The sequence below is a fragment of the Solanum verrucosum genome, unplaced genomic scaffold (genome assembly GCF_900185275.1).
Source record: "Solanum verrucosum unplaced genomic scaffold, falcon-dt-bn FXZP01000078.1, whole genome shotgun sequence".
In the NCBI taxonomy this organism is placed as follows: domain Eukaryota; kingdom Viridiplantae; phylum Streptophyta; class Magnoliopsida; order Solanales; family Solanaceae; genus Solanum; species Solanum verrucosum.
Genome location: NW_026020150.1, coordinates 1201648 through 1227690, shown reverse-complemented (window position 1 = coordinate 1227690; position 26043 = coordinate 1201648). Strand labels below are relative to the sequence as shown.

General features: G+C 35.2%; 1 protein-coding gene across 1 annotated transcript; it reads right to left on the bottom strand.

The window, feature by feature from the left end:
- Positions 1-10196: 10196 nt before the first annotated feature.
- LOC125828073 (uncharacterized) lies at positions 10197-24430 on the bottom strand. The gene is made up of 3 exons (XM_049507376.1): positions 24202-24430; positions 23871-24027; positions 10197-10392 (listed from the first exon to the last, which is right to left on the bottom strand). The coding sequence occupies exons 1-3, from the start codon at positions 24428-24430 to the stop codon at positions 10197-10199; spliced, it is 582 nt and encodes a 193-aa protein (XP_049363333.1).
- Between the last annotated feature and the right edge of the window lie 1613 nt (positions 24431-26043).

Sequence of the window (26043 nt, the reverse complement as noted above, 5' to 3'; positions counted from 1 at the left end):
TGAAGGCCTTGGTGAAAGAGGGCAATGTGGAAGTTTTCTCCCAAGGGGGAGATGGTGCCCTTAGGTACCAAGGTAGGTTGTGTGTGCCCTGTGTTGATGGTTTGAGGGAGAAGATTCTTGAGGAGGCTCATAATTCTTCCTACTCCATTCACCCCGGTTCCACCAAAATGTATAGAGATTTGACGGATGTGTATTGGTGGGGAGGCATGAAGAAGGACATTGCCAAATTCGTCTCCGGTTGTCATAGTTGTCAACAAGTCAAGGCCAAACATCAAAGGCCAGGTGGTCTAATCCAAGACGTAGAGATTCCTACTTAGAAGTGGGAAGAAATTAATATGGATTTTGTAGTTGGTTTACCCAAGACTAGAAAAGGTTTTGATTCTATTTGGGTGGTGGTTGATAGGATGACAAAATCGGCTCATTTTCTACCGGTAAAGACAACATATGGGGCGGAAGATTATGCAAGATTATATATTCATGACTTGGTAAGGTTGCATGGGATTCCTCTATCCATCATATCGGACCGTGGTACTCAATTTACTTCACACTTTTGGAAGTCCTTTCAAAGGGGTCTAGGTACGAGAGTTAAGCTTACTACGGCCTTTCACACGCAAACGGATGGACAAGCCGAAAGGACTATCCAAACACTTGAGGATATTCTTAGGGCTTGTGTATTGGAGCTTAAGGGTAGTTGGGATGATCATCTTCCATTGATTGAGTTTGCCTATAACAATAGCTATCATTCTAGCATCAGTATGACTCCTTTTGAGGTTCTCTATGGGAGGCGTTGTAGATCACCGGTTGGGTGGTTTGAGGTTGGTGAGGTGGCCTTGTTAGGACCAAATCTAGTTATGGAGGCTCTTGAGAAGGTTAGGATGATTAGAGAAAGGTTGAAGATGGCCCAAAGTCACTAAAAGTCCTATGCCGATGTGAGAAGAAGGGCTCTTGAATTCCGAGTTGGTGATTGGGTCTATTTGAAGGTATCACCCATGAAGGGTGTGGTTCGTTTTGGTAAGAAGGGCAAGTTGAGCCCAAGATACGTGGGTCCTTATAAGGTGATGAGGAGAATTGGCAAGGTAGCTTATGAGTTGGAATTGCCTAGCGAAATGGATTTGGTTCATCCGGTATTTCATGTGTCTATGTTGAGGAAGTGTGTGGGTAATCCGAATGCCATTGTGTCTCTTGATGTTGTGGGTGTTATTGAAGATAATTTGCCTAGCGAAATGAAGAGGTTCTAGTCTAGATTTTAGATAGACAAGTGAAGAGGTTGAGAAACAAAGATGTTGCTTCCGTTAAAGTACTTTGGAGAAATTAACAAGTTGAAAGTGCTACTTGGGAGGCCGAAGCGGACATCCAAAGGCGTTATCTTTATCTTTTTCACTCCACTCAAACCTAAGGTATTGATCTAAGCCCTTTATAAAATCTCAGGTCTTAAGTTCAGCCCCCATGTCATTGCATACATTCATGTTTAAGTTGACAAGTTCATTGTGGTTTTACAACTATGTTGAGGTTTTTGAAATAAGATGTAAGTGCATTGTTGCATCCTTATGTTGGCTAAAATTGCCATGTTTGTGTCTCTCATGTACGTTTCTTTAACATTCGGGGACGAATGTTCCTAAGGGGGAGATATTGAAACGACCCCAAAAATGACCAAAAATGTGCTTCCGAAACACCTATAATTGTAATTTCCATATATCTCAAAATCTATGCGTGATTTTGGAAATTCGACTTCATATTCTTATTCGTGGGGTCAAATTGAGTGGGGAATGGGTCTAACCCAAATTTTAGAGCAACTGTATCAAAATTCGAAAATCGCAAAAAATGCGATTCGGAGGGTCAACTTTAAAGGGACATATCTCTTAGCACACAAGGAACTGGAAGGGCCACAGCCTATTAAATTAAAGCTCTTTGAGTTAGCTTTCTAACGCACTTGGTTTCACCTCATTCCGAGTTAGGATGACGGAGTTATGACCATTTTTGAAAAACTTGTCTGTGCAGATTTGCAATTTCCAGTGAGCTATTTTTTTTAGGCGGGTTGGGGACGTTTTTTTTATGAAAAGGGGATATGTCCCATACTTAGTCATATTTTTTTTACTTCAAAAACACTTTTTAAGCCCTCTCCAAAATTCCACCAAGATCCTCAACCAAATTCAAAGATCTCAAGCTCTAATTCCGGATTCAAGACTCAATCTCAAGCTTCAATTCTCCATTCCAATCTTCATCGAGGATTCTCCAAAGTTGAGGTATGTGGTTTGATTGTGGAAACCTTCCTTTCCACAAGTCCAACCATTTATCCTCTATTACTACTTCAAGTTTATGGGTCCTTATAGTTATTTATGAACTCTTGAAGTATGGAATTACTACTACACACCCTATTATGGTCTATTTTGCATATTATCATGAAATTGAATTATTATGTGATGTTTATGGTTTTCATGCTTCCATGATCGAATTATGAAGGTTGATTTATATATATGTATGTTGTTGGTGGGCTGATTTATATGGATTTTGGAATTAGTTGGACTTAGTACTCTTGAAATACATGATTTTATTTACATGAACAGTAGCCCACCATGTGTTTGATAAAATGCCTATTTATAGAATTCTTAGGAAATGGAAGGTCCAATGTACGTCCTATGAGTCGGATGGTTATATAATTACTGAAATGATGATGAAATGGACATATGTATATGATTTTCTCTATATAAGTGTTGTGAGTCGACCAAGCCTAGCTCGGGGGGTTGTAGGCCCGGGTAACCGTATCGAGGGGTTGGTACCTTGGTTGCCTAGTACGTAGGGTAATGGGCCCGTATAACCATATCGAGGGGTTTGTACCTTGGTCCCTAGCTCAGGGGGTGGTAGGCCCGGGTAACCACATTGAGGGGTTTGTACCTCTTTCGCCTCTCCAAGTTGGTGGTAGGCCTTGGAAATACTATATTGATGGTCACTCGCCACACATGTACTACGCCTCACTAAATATGATTTTTATGTAATCATCATTATACATATCATCTCATTAATATGCTATCTATCGGGTATGATTATGCATTTTGCCTATGATGTCCATCTATTGTTGCATTGCATTGCATCCCATATACTTAGTACATTCAAACGTACTAATGCATACTCTATGCCTACATGATGTCACCATGTAGGGACCAGAGCACCGCTTGACCATCTTCCTCCGCGTGGCTAATACGATTTTCTATCGAGGTTATTGGTGAGTCCTCCATTCCGGGGATGTTGCTTATGATCTCTTGCTATGTATAAGACTTTTCCTTTTTTGTTATGTATTGACTATGAGGGTGAGCCCGGTAGTTTGTCTTCGCCCCCGCTAAGTACCCATGTTTAGAGGTGGTGTTGGACAAGTTGTGTATTATGCTTGAGCTTCACTCATCTATGGTATTTATGTATCATTCCCTTTTTTTCTCTTGCTCCCTTTGTCCCAATTTCCCCTTGATTATGCTTATCGCTTATGGTCATTTTAATTGCTTCCGCGACCAAGGATGTGTAATGATACGCTATGAGGCTTGTTTGGGATTCCTTCGGGTTCCCTATTCGCCGGTCACGTTTAGGCCCTAGGCTTGGGTCGCGACACCAGAGTAGACAGAAGAGGTATACAGACCATAAGGTAAGAGATATGTTATTTCATTCTAGTGAGAAAGTTCTTCTTATGTTATCACCCATGAAAGGAGTAATGAGATTTGGCAAGAAGGGAAAGCTTAGTCCCCGATACATTGGACCATTTGAAATCCTTGACGGTGTAGGGAAAGTGGCTGATAGATTGATTTTACCTCCCAACTTGTCTAGAGTTCATACGCTATTTCATGTGTCCATGTTGAAGATATATCATGGTGACGAGATTACATCATCAAATGGGACTCAATTGTGTTAGTCAAAGAACTTCAGTATGAGGAGGAGCTGATTGAAATTCTGGATCATGATGTTCGAAAGCTGAGGACCAAAGAGATTAAGTCCATGAAAGTTAAATGGTAACATTGTCCAGTTGAGGCTACTTGGGAGACCGAGAAGGACTATCCTTACTTTAGCCCCTTTTTCCTAGTTTGTCACTCGGGAATGAGTGAGGGGTAAATTGTTATCTATTGTAACGACCTGTTCCTGTCATTATAGAAAATCTAACAAGGAAATAATTTGGGCCGGAAAACTTTTTGGTAGTAACTTGAAATTTCCCAACCTAGTCCAGATTTGGATGAAATCAGAGTCAGTGAGGTCTAATTAAATCTGGTCACAAATGGGAGATCTAACTATGAATTCGATCACATTAATAGATATATAGGACATTAAGGAACCCGTACGATTTTACGGAATCGAATTCGGGTAAGTAGAACTCTCGAAACTAACCTTAGCGTGAATGAGTATTCTCTGAGTGCATCATGGGATGAAGGTGTGTTGTGAAATGGTGATTTGGAACTCTTAATTTAACTCATTGGTTCCATGCAAACCGCTAGGGTGGGCTGCTGTGGTTGGATGGGTCCCACCATAGTGGCTCAGTCGCGATTTAAGTCTGAACTAAACCCCAAAATCATTATTTTCTGCAGCATTTGACCTTGAGAGCTAAGGAATGACCCAGGGATATTTCTCGAAGGTTTTCCACCTCTTCTAGCACCAAAGGAAAGTTTTTTACTCTCCGAATCCATTTTCGATCTGTAGAACTTAGTTTCTTAGGTAATTATCGATGGGGGAGGGTTTTGATCTGGGAATTATAGTGGAAAAAGCCCTTATCTGGGTATAGGGATCAAGGGTTGACTTAGGGTTTATATTATTAATTATGATCTGGGTAATTAGGTCTTGTTTATTTATCCTTGCGATATATTGATTGTTTGTAGACCAAGAACAAGCGAAAAGAATCCGGAAAGAGAAGAATCAAGTTTCTTAAGAGGGTTCAAGCTTTGTTCAAGGTAGGTGATTGTTGTGATTGTTGTGATTTCCTGTTGGTGTGATGTATGTTAGTAATTACTTCATTTTAATGCATGTATGTATATTGCATTATTGATCACAGTAATCATAACAGAGTATGAATAAATAATTGTATGTCATGAATCAACACTTGATTGTATGATTATGATAATGTCCATTGTGATTGTGATTGTCGCTTGTTGAATGGATCGGGTGTTACGTTCCAACACACTAACACTACACCAAAAGAGACCTTTAGCGGCAATTGATTTTCCTTATAGCGGCAATATTTAATGCCACAAATACATTTACCGGCATTTGATTAAATGCCATTGGATCCAATGTCGTTAAAGCCTTTAGTGGTATTTATGTCGAGTGCCGGTAAAGACCCTTATTATTGCCACTAAAAGTAATTACTTTTAGAGGCATTTATGTAGCGGCCTTTACTATTGCCATTAAAGCCACCTTAGAAACAAGCATATTTGTGGCGTTTTCTATTGCCGTCAAAGATACTAATTGTCACTCAATTATTGTAACGCCTTAAAACTGATCATAAATTCACCTAAATTCACATATTTAACCCTCTTTTATAACACCAAAAATAAAATTTACAAAAAAAATAAGTTCGAACGTAATAAAGAAGAATTACCAAACTCAAAACAATGTCATTCACTTTAAATAAGAACAAACAATCTTAATCCATTCACTTTCTTATCTCGTAGAGATAAAAGAAACTATGAATTATCAAAAGAGAAAAAATATGTTCAACAATGGAGAAAATAAGGCAATTAAGCCAATGTTTTTTTCCCTGTTGGAAAATGTTCCAGCTTTTTGGATCAGTGTGTCATTCCTTCCTTGAAGGATCTCGCCATTTGAATGTGTATACCACTGTACACATACAGCGGCATATGGTTAGATGGAAAAAAATTGATATGACAATTACATATCTTACTCACTAAGACTAGGTGACTAAAATTTGAAGAAAAAGAGAAGAAAATGACAATCCACCACTGGATTATGAAGCAGCTCCAAGGAGAAAACAAGATCAATAGTGGATAAATCAATTCAACAAGATAAATGACGAGCTTGCTAATACCATCACAGACTTCGCAGTAAAATGCTAGAATGAGGATCGAAATGAACGCCCAGATATAAGGAAGTTTTTGCCAACTTGTCCAATTAGGTTGGAACAACAATGTCAAATAAATCAATTATGCAAGAACAATAAGGAAGACCTACCATCTTGTCCAAATATAGTAAGTCAAACATGTAAAGCTCCATGTATAAGCAGAATATCAACATTTTGTATTTTGTATAAGCAAAATATCAGCATGAGTATCAACATGAGTATGCTATAAATGTATGCAATTTCATCTTCCAAATTATTCTACTACTATTGGACTAGTCACCTAGAAGGACTACAATGCAACAAACCTAAGGCAATAGCTTCAAAATTTAGTATAACGAGGAAATAGATTTGGAGAACGACATACCTGACATAATCCCAATGTTCTTCCTCCCAGAAACATGGCCTATAACAGATGCAAAAACAAGGGAAGTTTTCAGTATACCTGTGACAGTGTTAAAGAAGGGAGATTTCCACAGCTCACTACAATAGTATCAAAAGCAACTTTAAGATAACACATTAAAACAATCACGTAAATAAATAACGTAAGCTTGAGACAAGTGACAGGGTACTCTCTTTCAGTGTCAGGGTACTGTGCAATCTCTTTGAGTGCCAGGGTACTCTGCAATCTGCAAAATGTGCCTGGGTACAACAAAAATTGTGTCAAGTCGAATGAATATATGTACACATGTTTAAGCTAGTAAAGTTGAGTAATTTTTCTAATTTTTAGAAATTGAGGGTTTAAATCATATTCAAACAAAATATATTCAAACTCTAAATATTATTTGTAAAAACAATCAAGAAAATAAATATCTTAAGCTTGAGACGAGTAGTTATAGATATAGTGTTTAAGCTTAACAAACTCTCTTTCAGCGCCAGGCTACTCTGCAATATGCAAGGTACCCTTCTCAACAATCTGAACAGTAAGAATCAGTAGCTTCTCTGATTATGTTTCGGTGTTGCTGCAGGGAGGATTCACTTCAGCATAGCAAGTACAATAATACATGAAAAATGTAACCATATATGTAGCGAAGTCCCCTCCATTGTTGTCGCATTGGATTATGGTCTAGCACCCGAAAATAGGCTCCCCTCTGAATACCACGACACGATAGACGCAGTTCTTTGGATCAAGAACCAAGCGTTGGATCGTATTAATGGCGAAAAATGGCTAAGGGAATTTGGAGATTTCTCAAGGTGTTACCTCTATGGTGTTAGTTGTGGTGGTAACATTGCTTTTAATTCCGCACTTAAACTACTCAATAAAAAATTAGAGTCATTGCGTATCAATGGGGCCATATTGAACCAACCTTTATTTGGTGGAAAAATGAGGACAAAATCAGAAATGAGATTAGCTACAGATCCATTTTTTCCGTTGCCAGTAATTGATGTGTTATGGGATTTTGCATTGCCAAAAGGGAAAGATAGGGATATGTTCTTTCCTATAGGCAGGTAATGGTGTTTTCAGATTAATCATTAGAAGCCATTTTCTGTAAAGGAGTGATCTTATTTTGTTTTTCGTTCACATATTTGCTCCGAACTATTTTGTACCATATAGAAGCCTACAGATATATGTTTGGACTTTAAGAGTTATATTGCTTGTTGTTCATCAAAGTATTATTATAGCACTTGGATTACATGGCACGTTGAAAGGTTTCATCGGTTTATTTGGTTTATTTGGTTTTTCTAAACCCCTAAATAGACAAATAGACTTGCTTCAACTAGCTGCCTATTCCTATTTGTTTTGACAGGGATTTGCGCCACCAAATACTCCACCTTCCTATCCCAGGAACCAAGCCCGAATGTCTTAAAGAGCATTACTTGGTCGGTATGAGTTGAATACTGTAACACTAAGGTCTCCAATTCAATATGTTAAGGTACTCTATTGAATTTTTTTTCAAACTCCCTTGATAAGTAAGAGTGAACTTTCATCAATAGATATAGGTCATTTTCATGGTGGTGAAATAGATAAAAGGTGTTGAGTGATGAGTTATTGTGTGATATTTGTAATGATTCAGTTGTCTAGTTTGTGGTAGTGATCTGAAAAATAGAACTACCTAGAGCAAACTAATCCTTAAAAGACTGAAAAACTAGCTATACACGGAGGAAATGACAATGGGGATGCAAATCAAACGATATACATTTTCTCAATCAATAACAATTGTAAAGTAACAGAACTCCCAATACAAATCAATTAATGTGAAAACAATCTCCAGCAAGACGCATCACTACATCGGTCAGTTCTGTATAAGTAACAGAAATCCCAATTGTAACATCAGATATACATTTTCTCAATCAATAACAATCTTCTCTCTTCTCTGGAAATTATAGAACTAAATTAGGGTTCTAGAGTGAACTGTTCAAGAACAAGTTTGAAATAACATTTTATATTTACCTCACCACAACTACTGATCCTGAGACAGAGAATTTCACATCGTTTTCTCAAGCTAAATATAAAAGAAAATGGAATCTGCTAAATATACACAAGTTTTTCTAGCTATGTTTTCTTCAAATCTATACGAAGCTAATTAAATCAAACCCAAGTTTAACTTGTTGTGTGCTTACCAACGAGAATGAGAGATTGAGAAATTGAGAGATCAAGTGGAATGAAATAGAGATTACCTTTTGCTGTGTGCTTCAGATCAAATCCAACGTAGCCATGGAAGGAAGCTTCAAATCAACCCTATGCTTCAGATGGAATGGAGAAAGAGAGATCGAATAGTTTGGGAATTTTAGAATGAAATAAAATTTGAGGATAAAAGAGAAAAGGAAAGTGATATTAAGGGTTACTTTTTAGTGGCTTAAGATTAATTGCCGGTAAATGTTGGCTTTAAAATACTATTTAGTGGCAATTTTATTATTGCCACTAAATAATTTCTGTTAAATCCTACTTTTGTTGTAGTGTAACTTGGATCGGGTGCCACGTTCTAGCACATATATGGGAGCGAGTGTCACTTCCGGCACACTAACTTTGATCGGGTACCACGTACCGGTACATTAACAGTTTGTGTGTGGGTACCATGAGAGGACCACTAACTTGTTATATTGATGTATTTTGAGAATGTGGAATTGTTCTTTGATACTGATAAGATGATTGATATTGTACATGGTCGGTATATGCCTGTTTTATTATCTTGTGATTATTTGCATATGTTTCACTTATTGGGATAGTTGCGTGATCCTACCTATACACTGTGGTTGTGCACTAATACTATACTTTCTCTTTCTTTGTTGGGTATAGGGCATCTTCAGGCGGCTACTGACTGACCACGTTTAGAAGACCAGTGATCGATAGAATTCAAGGGTGAGCCAGTTCTTCCAGGCTGCCATGAGTTCTCGTTATGTTTAGTCCATTACTACTCGAACTTAGACTAGTACTTTAGATTTACTTATGTTTAATTGGGTTGTACCCATTTCCTTTAGACTTGTGATTCCTTGTTGGATTTTTGGTACATTGACTTTCAAGTTCTAGGGAATAATTTCCGCAATGTTTTGTTAGTTGTTGTTAGATCTTTTGGAGTTGATGGGAACTGTATTTGACTCTTGCATTTAACCTGCTTCCGTATCTTTAAATTCCTAGTAATTGATTAAGTTGTGTTGTTCTTGGGTTAGCTAATTAGTATTAATGGTTCTCCCACCGAAGGGTTAGTGTGGGTACCAATCACGATGGTCTGGGTCGTGACAATAAACAAAAAAAAGATTATCAGGGTGGTGCTTTGGGGTAGGGAGGATTATAGAAAAAAGAGAATTAAAAAAATCCTGAATTTGCTTTCTTCTTTGAACTTTTGAACTATAAATATAAATAGGATAAGGTGCTAGTACCCACTAGACTATGTCGAAATCCCAGAGATACACCTTAACTAAACTATGGTCATATTACCCACTGAATCATTTTTTGTGTAATTTTGTGTACCTTTTTGGCTTACGTGATATCCAAATATCTCCTATGCGCCTCAACTGTGTGGAGTCACGGGGTGTGCCACGTAAGCCAAAACGTCACCCGATCTATGACCCTCACCATATCCAATGCCCAAACCAGATCCTCCATGACTACCTCCTCCTTCACCACCACCTCTACCGCCACCTCCACCACCATTTGCATCGAAATCGTGAACTCGCCATATCCAATGTCAAAACTAAATCCATCATCACTACCTCATCCTCTTCCTCCACCACCACCACCAACAACGCCACAAATTAGGCCCCCTACAATTTGGCCAAATCTATCATTTTCACCCAATCCATGACCCTCACCAAATCCAAAGCCATCACCAAATCCCCCATCACTACCTCCACCACCTCCACCACCACCACCACCGCCACTAAGACCTCCTATAATTTGGTTGAATTCACTGGGAAGTTAGGTAAATTGGGTAATAATGGATATATTGTAGGCGAAGCTTCCTTGCTGAGGAAGTTTGCACTAGAACTCCCGAAACATTAATTAGCATAACCTCACATCTAATCTTTGTAGTATCTACTATCAGTACTGCACACAAAAATAGCACAACTTTGATTAGTGGTCGAACTAGAAATTCTATTACTTCTAATGAGAGAATTAAAAAAAAAAGGTTTGACTTGAAATTTGAATTGAGGCATAAACTCATTTTAAAATCACTTTTACTATGACACTTAAAGTTCCCTAAATGTTAATGGAATTTAACAATGTGTATATATACAAAACTATTTTATCTTATTTACCCAATATTATATCGCAACTAAAGAGATTCAATTAAACCCCCTACAAATAGTTAGCTCCACTTTTAACAACCACAACAAGAAATGAAATTTAAGTGACGACTTATTTTGGGGGCTCATGTAGCCACCAAAAAAAAAGTAAGAGTTTTTGCGCTGAATGCGCCACAAAAAATATTGAAGTGAGCACTAGTGATTATTATGGCTTCAGTTGTTAGCTTAAAATATATATGCATGGTTTAAAATTATGTAATACAATGTTACTCGTATGAAGTTCTCCAAAAATATATTATTTTAAAAGTATCTGACATGCGCTTATTAGTATTGTTTGAAAAGTTCAACCAACAAAAGTTTGAAGAAGAATGTATCTTACTTTGCTTTCGTGGACTTTGTTTTGTGTGGATAAATTCTCGCCATGAAAATGCTAAAATATTACTTAGAATGTTGTATTAATTAATATTTGAGATACTATGAAAAATCATGATAGATAGGTAATGGTATGGTTAGTGGCTAATAATTAGAAGTACAATTGATTAATCTATAAATATTTGAAAAACATAAAAAAACAAAAACAAAATTGAAATTAATGTATATGTAGTTAAACATCACTAAAGAAAAGGGAGTTACTAAATTATCTCTTGCATTTTGATCATTTATTGGTAATATAAAAAATAATATTTTCTCTGCTTCAAAATATTTGTTGAATTTGCTATTTACACGTCCTTTAATAAACATTAATTAGGAGGGTATTTGTCTCTGTGATTTCGATCATAGTTGTCATGCCCTAAGCCTACACCCTGAACGTGGTCGGCACTCGAGAACTATTCTTTGCCCAAGAGAACCCTTGGCCTAGCTCAACTCTCATCGGAAGACTTACTCAAGTGAATTAGAATCACACAAAGAACTGAACTCATAAATAAAGTAGTTAATCAAAATACTCAAATGAACATAATTGTTCAACTCACAGTCTTTAAAACATTAACCAGGGAAATGAAAGAAAGACTCCTTAAATACTATTGTCTATCTATGAAGCCTCTAACACTATGAGGGATGTCGGGATAAGACCCTCGATCATCCTAACAAAACTGAAATAATGGAAATAAATAAGGGATCCTACGGAAGCAAGGAGGCTCACCAAAGCTAACTTAAATTGTTATGGTATCAAGGAAGCGCCTGTTGATGACCTTGATCTCCTGTATCTGCATCATGAAATGATGCTTTCCAAATGGCATCAGTATATTGAATGTACGAGCATGTAAGGGGAAACACTAATCATAACACGAAAGCTTGAACTTGGAAAGAAGTTAACCTACTCACTTAGACTCTAATCAACTATACCTCAACTCGTGGTTACTTGACTAAATGCAGTATAAAAACAACAATAAATATGCAGTTTATATGAAGCCTTTAAAATAGTAGATAACAACTCAATGTATTTAAAAATACAATAATAACTTAGTTTATATGTAAAGATACCAAATAACTCAATTTGGGAGATTCTCTAACCGACAACCATCACTATGGGCTATGTGATGATACAACGTCTCGACCAAGCTGCCAGAACTGTCTTATACCTTGCCAAGGTATAAGACATCCCCAACTAAGTGGATACACTAAGCTATGCTTAAAAAGTATGACCCTTTTTGCCTACGTTGGCTACATGGTTTATGAGAACTCTGAGTTTTATGAACTCATCCCCATATCGGTGCTCAATAATACTTCCAAAAATATACTCTGCTCATATGTTTAAAAACATTTCCTCATCCTCAAGCGTTGAGATTATTACTCAATAGGTTCTCTTAAAAGAGATTATACTCAAAAACTCCTTATGAGCTTATTTGGAAATAGATGTTTCCCCTCATTTTAAATGTAAAAAACATTTACTCTTGGGAATACTTAGTTCCCATATATTCATTTTGAAAAATGAAATTCAACTCTACTCATCCTCAAACTCAAGTACTCAAGTCTTAAAACAAGCTTTAAAAGATTGTAAAAGACTTCTCAAAATGACTCGAAAGAACTCTTAAGACTTTACTCTTAACTCTTCCTTGAATTTGAATTATGAATTCAAGGGTTATGATTCATGTTATGAAGGATCTCTAAATTATTAGATGTAGTTTAGAGTAGTTAGAATAAGAAAGGAGTTAAGGTATACCTTAAAGGAACTTAGACATGTCAAACGATGGAAGCAGGATGGGGGAAAGCGACCCCGGTGCACTGCGTAGCGCAGGGCACCAGCCTCTAAACTTCCGAGGCGCAGTTCTAGCCCACTGCTGGCTCGGCACGCCAGCCCCTGTCTAATACCCCAGAAAACTTTTGAGCTAAGACTCGAACCATTCTTCGTTGTGAGTAAGATCTTATCGAGGAATTTAGAATTTTCTTAAGTTTTAAGGTCTCTAGATGAAGCACCTTGAGTTCCAAAAAGAACTAAAGATAATTTCTTCAAGTCATTCCTAGGTTCTTTTAAGTTTTGGATTAACTTCAAACGACCATAACTTTTAGCACAAGATGAGTTAAGAGACCCATAGGATATCAAAAGAAAGATCTCTGAGTCCTCTTTCCAACACCACCAAGTTTGCTAATTTTGAGCTCGTATAAGGGAGATATGCCCGTTTGAAGTCGGGCTATCCAATTAAGGGAAGTTACCCTAAAATGTGAGGGGTATTTTGGTCATTTCCTTACCCAATCAGCTTAAATGAATTTTAGTAATATTTTGGGGACAAATCTTATTTGGGTTAGTTTTCATAAATTCAAATACGCTTAGGGTTTTAGAAGAGACTTCATTCAAGTCATTTCTAAGTTCTTTTATGTTTTGGGTCAACTTAAAATGACCATAACTTTTAGATCATAAAATATCAAACAAAAGATCTTTGAGTCCTCTTCCCAACGCCACCAATTTTGCTAATTTTCGAGCTCGTATGAGGGAGATATGCCCTTTTTAAGTCAGGCTGTCCATTTAAGGAAAGTTACTCAAAAATATGAGGGGTATTTTAGTCTTTTCCGTACCGCCACTTATTCTAAATGCGAATTACACCCAATTAAGGGTCTAAAATGGTTAGAATCAGCTTCATTCATCCCCAAAGGCATTTAGGGTTTTAGAGAGAAGCTTCAAGAGGAGAAAAAGTTTGAAGTTTCAAGCATACCTTTGAGAAATTTAAGATTTCGCAAAGAACCTAGTTCTTTGAGGTATGTAAGCTTCTATAGTGTTGGATTTGTTTACCCACAGGTCAATCATGAATTTATTTTGCGAATCTATCCATAAATATTCAGCAATTTAAGCTCTTGATGAGTTCTTAGTAAGTGTTCTTGAAGTTTCATTCTAAATCTTGTTTTGTTGAGGTTTTGAGCAATTCTTGAGATGAAAGTTAGTGATTTTTACTATCCAACCTACATCCAATCATCAAGAAATCCTATATATGAATTCATGATCCTTGAATTCACTATTCAAATTCAAGGAAGAGTTAAGAGTAGAGTTAAGAATCAAATCTTGAGAGTTCTTATGAGTCTTTTGAGAAAGTCTCTTTGAGTCTTTTGAGGAGTCTTCTACAATTTCTAATAACTTGTTTCAAGACTCAAGTAAGTGAGGACAATGTATTCATGAGTCTACACTATTATCGAGATCCTTCAAATCATGAATCATAACTCTTGAATTCATAATTCAAATTCAAGAAAGAGGTAAGAGTAGAGTTCAAGAAAGTCTTCAAGTTGTATTGTGAATCCTTTGAGATCAATTATCGATAGGAGCTATGTTTTGAGGAAGTAAGTATGAGAATTAGAAGAGTCGTATACATGAGTTCCATATTATTATGTAGACCCTTGAGTCGAGTCGTTCATGCCCCTAAATTCCGCATGAACTCCATAAATTGAGTATCTTTGAGAGGAGTAGTATCTTCAAGTTCTAAGTCTTGAGTGTTGAGTTCCTAATCCTTTTGAGATTATATTTCTAGTCGTGGGACTACTACATGTTACACATAAAGGTCCTTGAGTTGAGTAGTTCATGCCCATAATTCTGCATGAATCCTATTTTGAAAAGTCTTTTGCAAACCTTTTTAAAACATTTTTTAAGACTTGAGCATATGAGTTTGAGGAAGAGTAGAGATGAGATCATTTTCTTTAAAATGATAAATGAGAACTAAGTATTTCCAAGAGTAAATATTTTTACATTTAAGAAAAAGGAAACACTATTTTCCCAATGAGTTTTCATGAGCAGTTCTGAGTACCATCTCTTTTAAGAGAAAGATTTTTTGAGTAATAATCTCAAAATAGAGAAAGAGTTTTATTTTTAAAAACATATGAGCTAGTCTATTTTGGGAGTAGTATTGAGCACCGATATGGGGGAGAATTTATACAACTCACAACCCCATAAACCATGTAGCCAACCTGGGTAGAAAGGGTTATACTCTTTAGATGAATCCTTATTGCTTTTTAGCATAGACTAGTTGGTCCACTTAGTAGTAGGTTTGATACCCCGGCAAAGTATAGGACAGTTCTGGCATCGTTGGCTAGACGTTGTATCATCATATAGCTCATTGTGATGGTTGTCAGTTAGAGAATCTCCCATAGAGTTATATTAAATTTATATATACAAGTCGGGTTATTATTGTATTATTCAATACATTGAGTTGTTATCTGTTGTTTTAAAAGCTTTTCAAATATTGCATCTTTTCTTGTTGCTTTATCTTGAGTTGAGTATCTTATTATTGTGTTGAGCCCTATTTTCCCTGAGTTGAGTTGAACTATGTCTCGTTGAGGTGAGTTGAGTTGAGTGATTTGAGAAGAGGTAAGTATGTTTATTTTCCATTAGTTCAAGCTTATATTTATGCTTTAGAATTCCCCTTACATGCTCGGACATTTCATGTACTGAGCCATTTATCATACATCATTTTATGATGCAGATACAGATATTTAGGATCATTAACATGCATTTTGTTGAGGTCGTGTGATATTCCAGTCAGCCTTGGAAACCCTTCTTATATTCCAGAGGACTTCACCTTTACCTTACAGTTAGTAGTTTTGGAGATGCTGTGGGTCTTATCCCGATATCCTTCTGTAATAGTAGAGGCTTCATAGATATAGAAGGTTGAGTAGTTTTTAGTATGTGTCTTCTTTGAGTTGTTTTTATAAATTCTGAGTTTATCTATTGATTATTTTTTTCAAATCATTGTAAAGATTCAGTATTTGAGTAATTTAATTTATTTCGGTTTTAAGCTTTTGTATGCATGTGTTAGTCTTCCGATTGTAGCCAGCCAGGATGACGGTTCACTTGGGGACCAACAATGGTTCTCGAGTACCGGCCACGTCTCGGGTATAGGCTTGGGTAGTGACACTCTGCTTAGAAAATCTGACGAATTTTGTTCCCTTATTTTCTTCCCTTTATTCACCTAGAATCAAATGGTTTCTTCCAACCCTCTTAGATTCATTTACTCAACTTATTTACATGAAAATTTACTCGAAAACCCTCAAGAATAATGGTCATTAACAATATCCTCGCCTCAAGAACTCAACAAAACATCAAAATTCAAGAACGAAGAACACACTTCAAGAACACTCATCAAGAACTTAAACTTCCCAATCTTTATGGATGAATTCAAATATGTAAATCATGATTGGCATGTGGGTGAACGAACCCAAAACTATGAAAACTTACATACCTTTATTGAACGAAACAAATCCTTGATTCAGAAAAACCTTGATCGTTCTTCCTTTTCTCCTCTTTTCCTCTTCTTAAACTCCTCTCAAAACCCTAAGCGTATATTAGGATTGTAAAACTGACCCAAATCAGATTTGACACCAAAAATATATATCTATATTACCTACAAATCATGAACTCCTAACTTGAATGTTAAATTATTATAATATCCCTAACTTAGGTTGTGACTTTTTCGATGAGTTGTGGCTTTTGTGATAAGTTGTGACTTTTTTTCCAAGGGTTTTGATTTTTCGATGAGGTGTGACTTTTCAAAAGAGTTGTAACTTTTTCAATAAGTTGTGATTTTTTCAAAGGGTTGTGACTTCTCGGAAAGGTCATGACTTTTTAGATAAGACACATGAAATACTTGTTCATACTACCCTTTGTTGACTATAAATGGAGGGGCTTCCTCTCATTTTTCAACCACAATATTTTTTAATCTTCTACTATTCTTCTTCTTTAATTTTAAAAAATTTCGTGTGATTTATTGTCGTTAAGTGAGTTCGAAGTTTAGTGGAATATGAGGTACCACTATTCTAATGAAGTAACTTGTTCTATAATAAGATGGTTAAGATGGTTCATTCCATAACCTCAACTTGAGAATTTTTTTTTTGATAATATAATAATTATATTTTTGCTTAATAGATACATTAGTATGTAATGCTCCAATATATGAAGTTAACATGATTTAGTCTAAATTTATTTATTTTTTTAACAATTTCTGTTGTGATGTAATTATAAGCTTCTGAATATCTTTTTCCATTATTGAACTTCTCAAGAGTTAGAGAATTGTCATAATTTGTTTTTTTTTTACGCTCAAGACAAAAGAATGACTTTATTTATCAATTGTACTTGTGTGATATAAAATGTTAGAAAGTTTTCTTCAAAATATTTATTACTATATAAACATTGCCCTTTTGATTTACTTATTTACTATTTCTTAATATTTCAGTATTTTAGACGAAGAAAAGTTCATATGACTTGTAATAACGCCATACTTTAAATTAAAGTGTTATATATCTCACGGAGTTAAGATCTTCTAACTTCAAAATATATTATTTTAAATAGTTCAGTGTTCTTTTTTCACAACAAATGTGAAAATATGTGAATATATATGAATGGTTTAAAATTTATCATTTACAAAATAAATTTTATATTCAGTAATATGGAACAAACATTTTTATTTTGTCTCTACAATAAATTAAAATCTGATAACTATAAAAAATATAGTAACATTAATTAAAAGTTTATTATTTATGTAAGTATAAAATTCATTCGAAATACAACGATTTCACTTGAATAATTTAGTTCTAACATTATAAATTATCTTAGTTATTACTAATTATTGTAAAAGTTATTCACACTCACTAACATTCATTAGTTATAATATTATGAATTATCATAGTTATTAAATTTATTATTTCTATCTTTCATCTTTCCTTACATTAACTTTTGACTAATAATTTTTCATATTATTATACCACCCCTATATATGTGATAACATGTTGTTGTTAGTTTTTTTTAGATGAATCATTCTTGGTTGAATAAATTGAAAATCGTTTATAAGTATATGAACTATATCTTTGTTGGGTGTAAGATAAACATGTGATTATGTATATGATTTCACAGATAGAATATATTTTTAAATTTTAATTTTTAGTTTTTTTGGTAAAAAAGGGAAACCGTTCGTAGTTAACTATGGACAGTCAGATAACTATCTTTGATTCATGAACACAGTCAATCGAGAAGTAAATATGAGAGCCAACAACAAGAACACCATCTAATATGTTATAACTTATAAAATAAAAAATTAATATACAAAAATTAGTTCTAAAAAATAATCTATAGGTTTCCTCTTCACATGTTCATATGACATCTAAACAGTTTAACATGGAATACACATGCAAAGTACATTTGGTTAGATGACAAGAAAAATACACAAAAAATATCGGCTTTAAGGTAATATTACTAAGATACAACTAATTACATATTTGAAGCTCATCGAATATATATATATATATATATGATATGATTCTTACAACTTTAATAGTTTTAAATGAAAGGATGTTGGAATTTCCGAAGATGATTCCACCCTGAAAAGAAAAATAGAATCTTCAATCTTGGAGGGAGAGCCTGGAACAAAGGATCCAATAAGAATATTATTCACATCAAAGGACTAATTCAAGTGAGAATATTTTCTGAATAGCCTAAATTGGTGTTGGCATCGCAAGGTTCAACTAATTGTTGGAGGTCTAGTTGGCGATGACGACAGAGCTGATAATGGTGCAAACAGTGGTAGCAACGAAGGAGAGAGAGGCCGTTGAGATGATTGTGGTAGAATTTGAATATCCCAACAATGGTTTTCCATGTTTTCAGACAATAATTTAGTTTTTTTAGTCAAAACTATTTGTGCCCTAAGTGATTGATGAATTTCATGAAAGAAGTCACTTTGAGTTTTGTTCTATCAGGATCTTATTTGTTCTATTTTTCTATATTACACCAGACCTTGAGAGGCCCACACAATTCAATTTGCATTCATCATCCAAGATAGTAGAATAAATAGATTTAAAAGACAATTTTAACATAACAATGTTTTATAGAGAAAAGTGGAAATCTAAACATCGTCTCAAAGCCATCTAGCACATAAGAGTTTTTTAGGACGTAGCTCGTACATCAAGTTCAAAAATAGAAAGTAAGGAAAGACTAAAAAATAATAAATGTTCTGTCCTAGAAGCACGAGGACTCACCAAACATCGAAATATCCTCAAAGAACTCTAGCCAATAAACTGGAACCCTGACTATCGAACCCTACATTTGGAGAAAAGTAGGCAAGAGTATGTGTTAGTAAAAAATATGTACCAAGCATGATAGCCATGCATAAAACATTTGAAAACATGCGAAAAAAGGGCATTTTCATAAAGGGAAATAACCAAGCTAAATTATGAATGTAAAAGAATTAGAAGACATAGGTCATAAAACACGGTCAATGCAAATATACATCATCTTAAGTCAAATGTAAGATACTTCTTGAAGTAACCTTAGGTCATTATTGTGGGATATTTACCTTTAACCGACATATAAAACCATGTGAGCTATCAACATAGAATTCTATGTCTACCCCACTCCGAAAAGAGGTGTCCTACTTGCTAAGGTAAAACTATGAACTTCTAGCTTATGTGGATCCACTAGCTAATGTCTATCTATGAGATTGCTTCTAGAAACCTGACCTCTACTAACGAGAGATCTCCCATCTCAATATCCTCTTTGTGTGAAGTGTAAATCCCACGGAATAGTCATTTTCTTAACTTGTTCTTATAATCCAAGGAAGGGCATGTCATCTTGCCAATCCAAGCTAAGTTATATGTCATTTATTGATAGGTACAATTAAGTAACCAATCCAAGCTAGGTTTCATTAGAATAGCTCCTTATCTTTGATTTATTTTAGGTGAGAAGACCTTTCAAACTTAGAATCCTTTAGACGAGAAAAACCTTTCACATTCATGCATGAGATAGTCATGTGTGCAATTCTTTCACAACAATTTACTACAACGACAACATATATGTTATTGCTCTCAACGCCATCTACATCATATCATCAATTCAATAAGAACATGCATAATTCCATAATTCACCTTCATAGTTCAAAACCCACATTCAATCATCAATACCTAGAAAACATGGGTTAAGCATGGGTTTATGAGGATTCATCTTAAAACCATGATTATATCAATTCATGCATAAAATTTGATAAATCAATCAATAAATCAAAATTTAAAGGAACCCATGACATGGAGGATAAACCATAACTCAATTGGGGATTTCTAACTTCGTAAATTGGAGAATTTAGGAACTCCATGGATGAAAACCATCATACCTCAACGCAAAAGCTTGCCTTCAATGGTGAAATTGGAGGCTTGAATTCAAACCCTAGGTTGACTCCTTCTTCTTCAAGCTTTATAGAGAGAGAAATATTTTGGAGAGAAAGACTTGTTCTTCTTTTAGGAATTTGAGAGAATGATTTCAATTGAGGAAATTTGGGGGGTTAAAACGCTTATATAGGAGTTTTGGTGTAGGGAAAATTGACATAGTATTAGGCAAGAATAATTAGGGAAAGACCAAAAATCCCCTAAAAAATAACTGTCGACCTAACGACACCTATGGTCTGTGGTTCCACCAACGGACCGTACTGGGTCGTCCGTCGTTTGGTGTCAGAGACTGAAAAATTAGGACCCCAAATGACGGGACCCACCCACGGGCGGTGCTCCAATCAACAGGTCGTGGGTCCCAAACATGGTCCATAACTTTTGGTCTCAAAATCTCGCTAAGTCTGGGACTCACCTACGAAACCTATTTACGGCTCAGGCATTGAACGATGGTGTAGACAATAAAATTTTCAGTCATAATAATAATAATTAAGAACGGAAAAGTATCGCAACAATCATTTTATTGATTTAAAGATTTCTCTGAATTCACCTTTTTGGTTATAATTTCAAGGGTTCTAAGCTTAATATTGTATTTGTCTTGAACTTGATCTTGGTCTTGAACTTGATCTTGAACTTGAACTTTTTCTTGATCTTGGTCTTGAACTTGAACTTGACTTATAGTTGTTTTCAAGGGCTTCGAGCTTGATCTTGAATCTGATGGTCTTGATCTTGATCATTCTTGAACTTGAACTTTATCTTGATCTTGACTTCTAGTTGAATCCAAGGGCTTCGAGCTTGATGTTGAATCCGGCGTCCTTGATCTTGATCGTTCTTGAACTTGAACCTTATCTTGACCTTGACTTCTAGTTGAATCCAAGGGCTTCGAGCTTGATCTTGAATGTGTCGGTCCTGATCTTGATCGTTCTTGAACTTGATCTTTATCTTGATCATGACTTCTAGTTGAATCCAAGGGCTTCTAGCTTGATCTTGAATCCAACGGTCTTTATTTTGATTGTTCTTGAACTTGAACTTTATCTTGATCTTGATCTTTCTTGAACTTGAACGCTTGAAATTCTGAATTTTTAAACTTGTAGAGAAATATGTGGCTTTTTATCCGCGAGCTTTCTGTAGCTTCTTGTTTGAATTCTTGAAGTTGTAGTGAACCCTATGGATTTTAATCCACGAGACTTCTATAGCTTCTTGTTAGAATTCTTCGTCCCTATTCTGAATTATAAGGACCCCTATTTATAGTTTTAAAATAGAGGAACTATGATTGAAACAAGACTCTGTTCTGCCAATCAGATTTAAGTGATATGACATATTAGCTTTATGGAGCGGGCATTAATTAAATACATATTTATTGAATTTAAATAATTAACTCAATTATATTAATCCATAATACTTAACTAGACTAATATCTTCATGAATTTAATATAATATGAATCATTTAATAAATTTATATTTAATAAATTTGAATGACTACAAATGCCCCCTTCTTCAAGTCCTGTCGAGATTTTTTATCTTCCAAATACTAGGCTTGAAGAATTTGAATACTTCAACTTGCAGATTGAAGAATTTAAAGACTTCAACTTTCATTATTGGATAGTTTAAAGACTTCCAGAATTTGAAGACCTCAACTTGGAGTTAAAGAATTTGAAGATTTCAACTTGCAAAATTGATTGATTTGAAGACCTCAACTTCTAGACTTGGATATTTTTTTCTAATTTTAAAGACTTCAACTTGCAGAGATGGAGGTTTTTTGAAGACTTTAAGTTTCAGACAATCTATATTCATAAGGGCTTACCCCCATCAGGTCACTACCATTTGGTGCATGTTCAGAGTTTGATGAAAGATTATTCATAACTATAACTTTCTTGTGACAGATCAAGTGGGAACATGTGATTTTTTGACACTCATGAGACTAAACTTAGAATATGGTTCTAAGTGCCTACGTACCTCAGTGAAGAGGATCAAGTCACAACGTAGTTCTGGGAAAGTGAGTGATATTTGTTGTTTTTTTGTTGTTTTGTCGCACACAGTTTATATTCTTGCGAGTCAGGAGTAGTAACATGCATTTTAGAGTAGTACCTTAAGGAGCATTTGAACATGAAGATTTAGCTCAAATTTATAGAGCTTTATCATATATAGTTTAGGTTCGTGTTCAAGAAACATTTTAACTTGAAGATTTAGCTTAAATTTAAAGAGTTTTATGATATACAGTTTAGGCTCGTGTCTCAAGGAGCATTTTAACTTGAAGATTTTGCTCAAATTTAAAGTGCTTTATGATATACAATTTAGGTTGGTGTCTGAAGGAGCATTTCAACTTGAAGATTAAGCTCAAATTGGAAGATCTTTAAGACATACAATTTAAGCTCGTGTTTCAAGGAGCATTTCATCTTGAAGACTTAACTCAAAATTGAAGAGCTTTGTAACATACATTTTAAGCTCGTGTTTCAAGGAGCATTTTAGCTTGAAGATTTAACTCAAATTTTAAGAGGTTTATGACATATGCGGTTTAAGCTCGTGCTTCGAGGAGCATTTCAACTTTAATATTTAGCTCAAATTAGAAGAGCTTTGAGATATACAGTTTAAGCTTGTATTTCAAGAAGCATTTCAACATGAAGATTTAAATCAACCTTCAAGAGCTTTGTGACATACCATTTAAGCTCGTGTTTCACGAAGCATTTCAGCTTGAAGATTTAACTCAAATTTGAAGAGCTTTGTGACATATGCGGTTTATGCTCGTGCTTCAAGAAGCATTTCAACTTGAAGATTTAGCTCAGATTGGAAGAGCTTTGACATAAACAATTTAAGCTCGTATTTCAAGGAGCATTTTAACTTGAAGATTTAATTCAAATTTGAAGAGCTTTGTGACAAGCCCTTTAAAGTCATGTTTCAAGAAATATTTCAACTTGAAGATTTAACTCAAATTTAAAGAGTTTTATGACACACAATTTAAGCTCATGTTTCGAGGAGTGTTTCAACTTGAATATTTAACTCAAATTTGAAGAGGGATATGCAATTTAGCCTCATGTGTCTAGGAGCATTTCAACTTGAATATTTAGCTCAAATTTGAAGAGGTTTGTGATATCCAGTTTAGACTCATGCGTCTAGGAGCGTTTAGATATATATTGACTCTTCAAAGTCATCTTCAGATGCAGACCTGCCCCCACTTTGGAGATCTTCTATATCTTTATCTTCACGAGGTTCATAGAAATGAGATCATTGATCTTCTCTTAAAGTCGTGCTTAATTCCATGTCATGTGCACGAGTTGCCAACTCTTCAAATGTATTGGGCTTTAATCCTTGCAAAATGTAGCAAAGACCCCAATTCATGCCTTGGATGCACATTTCAATGCTAGAAGTTTCACTAAGGTGATCTTTGCAGTTGAGGTTCAAACTTCTCCAGCGATTGATAAAGTCAACAACTAGTTCATCTTCACCTTGACGAGCCTTTGTAAGTTCAATCATACTAACGACGCATCTTGTGCTATAGAAATGATTAAGGAACTCCTACACTAACTGCTCCCAAAGATCTATAGAATTAGGTTCAAGATCAGTGTACCAGTCAAATGCCTTTTCTTTCAGAGATCGAACTAACTCTTTAACAGAATAATCACCATATGTTCCGGCATCATAGCAAGTCTCGATAGTGTGCGCTATATGTTGTTTGGGATTTCCTATACCATTAAATTGTTAAAGCTTAGGAAGTTGATAGCCCTCAGGCATTTTCAAGTTATCAATCCTTTTTGTATATTGCTTTGCATACGTGGTATAAAATTTGGATGAAGACTCAAATTTTTCTTCGATAGCCTCTAAGATAAAGTCTTTCAATTGATCAATGGAAATCAAACCTTTAGCAGATAGATTAATCTCTTTGATCTTTGTTTGCTTTACACATGACTCTCCTTTGTCTTGAATTTTACGAAGCTTTAGAGGTGCTTGACTTGATATTCTCTCAATCATGTCATCCATCCTATTTTTTAGCTTGGAAAGTTTAGCATCTTGTTCGTATGCGCATTTTTCCAGACCTTCAATTGCTTTAGTTAAGCTTGCTAGTTGTTCTTCTATAGTGGAAGACATTTTGATATTATTTGATGCTTGAAAAGTTAAGATGAGAGGTAAAGATTGTCCCATTAGGGGTGCCAAAATTGTAGACAATAAAATTTTGCGTTGTGATAATAAGAATCAACAATGGAAAAGTATTGCAATAGTCGTTTTATTGATTTAAAGTGCAAGTGTTACAATCTCTATGATTCCTCTGAATTCTCCTTTTTGGATATAATTTCAAGGGCTCCAGGCTATATCTTGAACTTGAACTCGAACTTGATCTTGAACTTGAACTTGACTTCTAGTTGATTTCAAGGGCTTCGAGCTTGATCTTCAATCTGGTGGTCCTGATCTTGATCGTTCTTGAACTTAAACTTTATCTTGATCTTGACTTCTACTTGAATCTAAGGGCTTCGAGCTCGATCTTGAATCCGGCGGCCTTGATCTTGATCGTTCTTGAACTTGAACTTCATCTTGATCTTGACTTCTAGTTGAATCCAAGGGTTTTGAGCTTGATCTTGAATCTGATGGTCTTGATCTTGATCGTTCTTGAACTTTTTCTTGATCTTGACTTCTAGTTGAAGCCAAGGGCTTCGAGCTTGATCTTGAATCCGACGGTCTTGATTTTGATCATTCTTCAACTTGAAATTTATCTTGATCTTGACTTCTAGTTGAATCCAAGGGTTTCGAGCTTGATCTTGAATCTGGCGGTCTTGATTTTGATCATTCTTGAACTTGAACTTTATCTTGATCTTGACGTCTAGTTGAATCCTAGGGCTTCGAGCTTGACCTTAAATCCAACGGTCTTGAGCTTGATCGTTCTTGAACTTAAACGCTGTTAATCTTGAATTTTTAAACTTGTAGAGAAATTTGTGGCTTTTGATCCACGAGCTTTCTCTAGCTTCTTGTTAGATTTCTTGAACTTTTAGAGAAATATGTGGATTTTAATCCATGAGAATTCTATAGCTTCTTGTTAGAATTCTTCATTCCTTTTCTAAATTATAAGGACCCCTATTTATAGTTTAAAAATAGAGGAGTTGTGATTGGAAAAGGACTCCATTTGGCCAATCAGATTTTAAGTGACATGGCATACGTGCTTTATGGAGAGGGCTTTAATTAAATACATATTTATTGAATTTAAATAATTAACTCAATTATATTAATCCATAATATTTAATTGGACTAATATCTTCATGAATTTAATATAATACGAATCATTTAATAAATTTATATTTAATAAATTTTAAATGACTACAGTCGGTCTAGCATGTTGGACCGTTGAAAAAGTACTGGAACTTGAAAATTTTGGAAGACTTGCCTGGCCAGCCATGAACATGACCTACGATCTGTGGGTCGTTCCACGGGCCGTGGATGGCACCGTAGGAACTGACACTAAATTTCTTAAAAACTAAATTTTCATGAGGTTTTATATTATCTCTCCCTTGTGAACATTAGTCCTCGAATGAGATTCGAGACATCATAAGGAAATTAGGAACTTAAATCTAATAGCCCAAAATGTATGAAATCATATATGTGCACATATCCGAGGAGGAAACATCAACTCCAAGCTAAAGCATGTTCAAAACATCATATCATGAAGTTTATATGCAACTCATACTCAAATGCGCATAAACATGTAGAAATCA

What these genes read in the sequence shown, in the direction of transcription:
- LOC125828073 (XM_049507376.1), bottom strand. Translation starts at nt 24,430, where the DNA reads ATGTCTTCCACTATAGAAGAACAACTAGCAAGCTTAACTAAAGCAATT. An exon ending in GATTAATCTATCTGCTAAAG is followed by an intron (nt 24,028 to 24,201) that starts GTTTGATTTCCA and finishes TTAATGGTATAG; the next exon opens with GAAATCCCAAACAACATATA. An exon ending in TCTATAGATCTTTGGGAGCA is followed by an intron (nt 10,393 to 23,870) that starts GTTAGTGTAGGA and finishes CTAACTTCCCAG; the next exon opens with TGAATTCAACCAAATTATAG.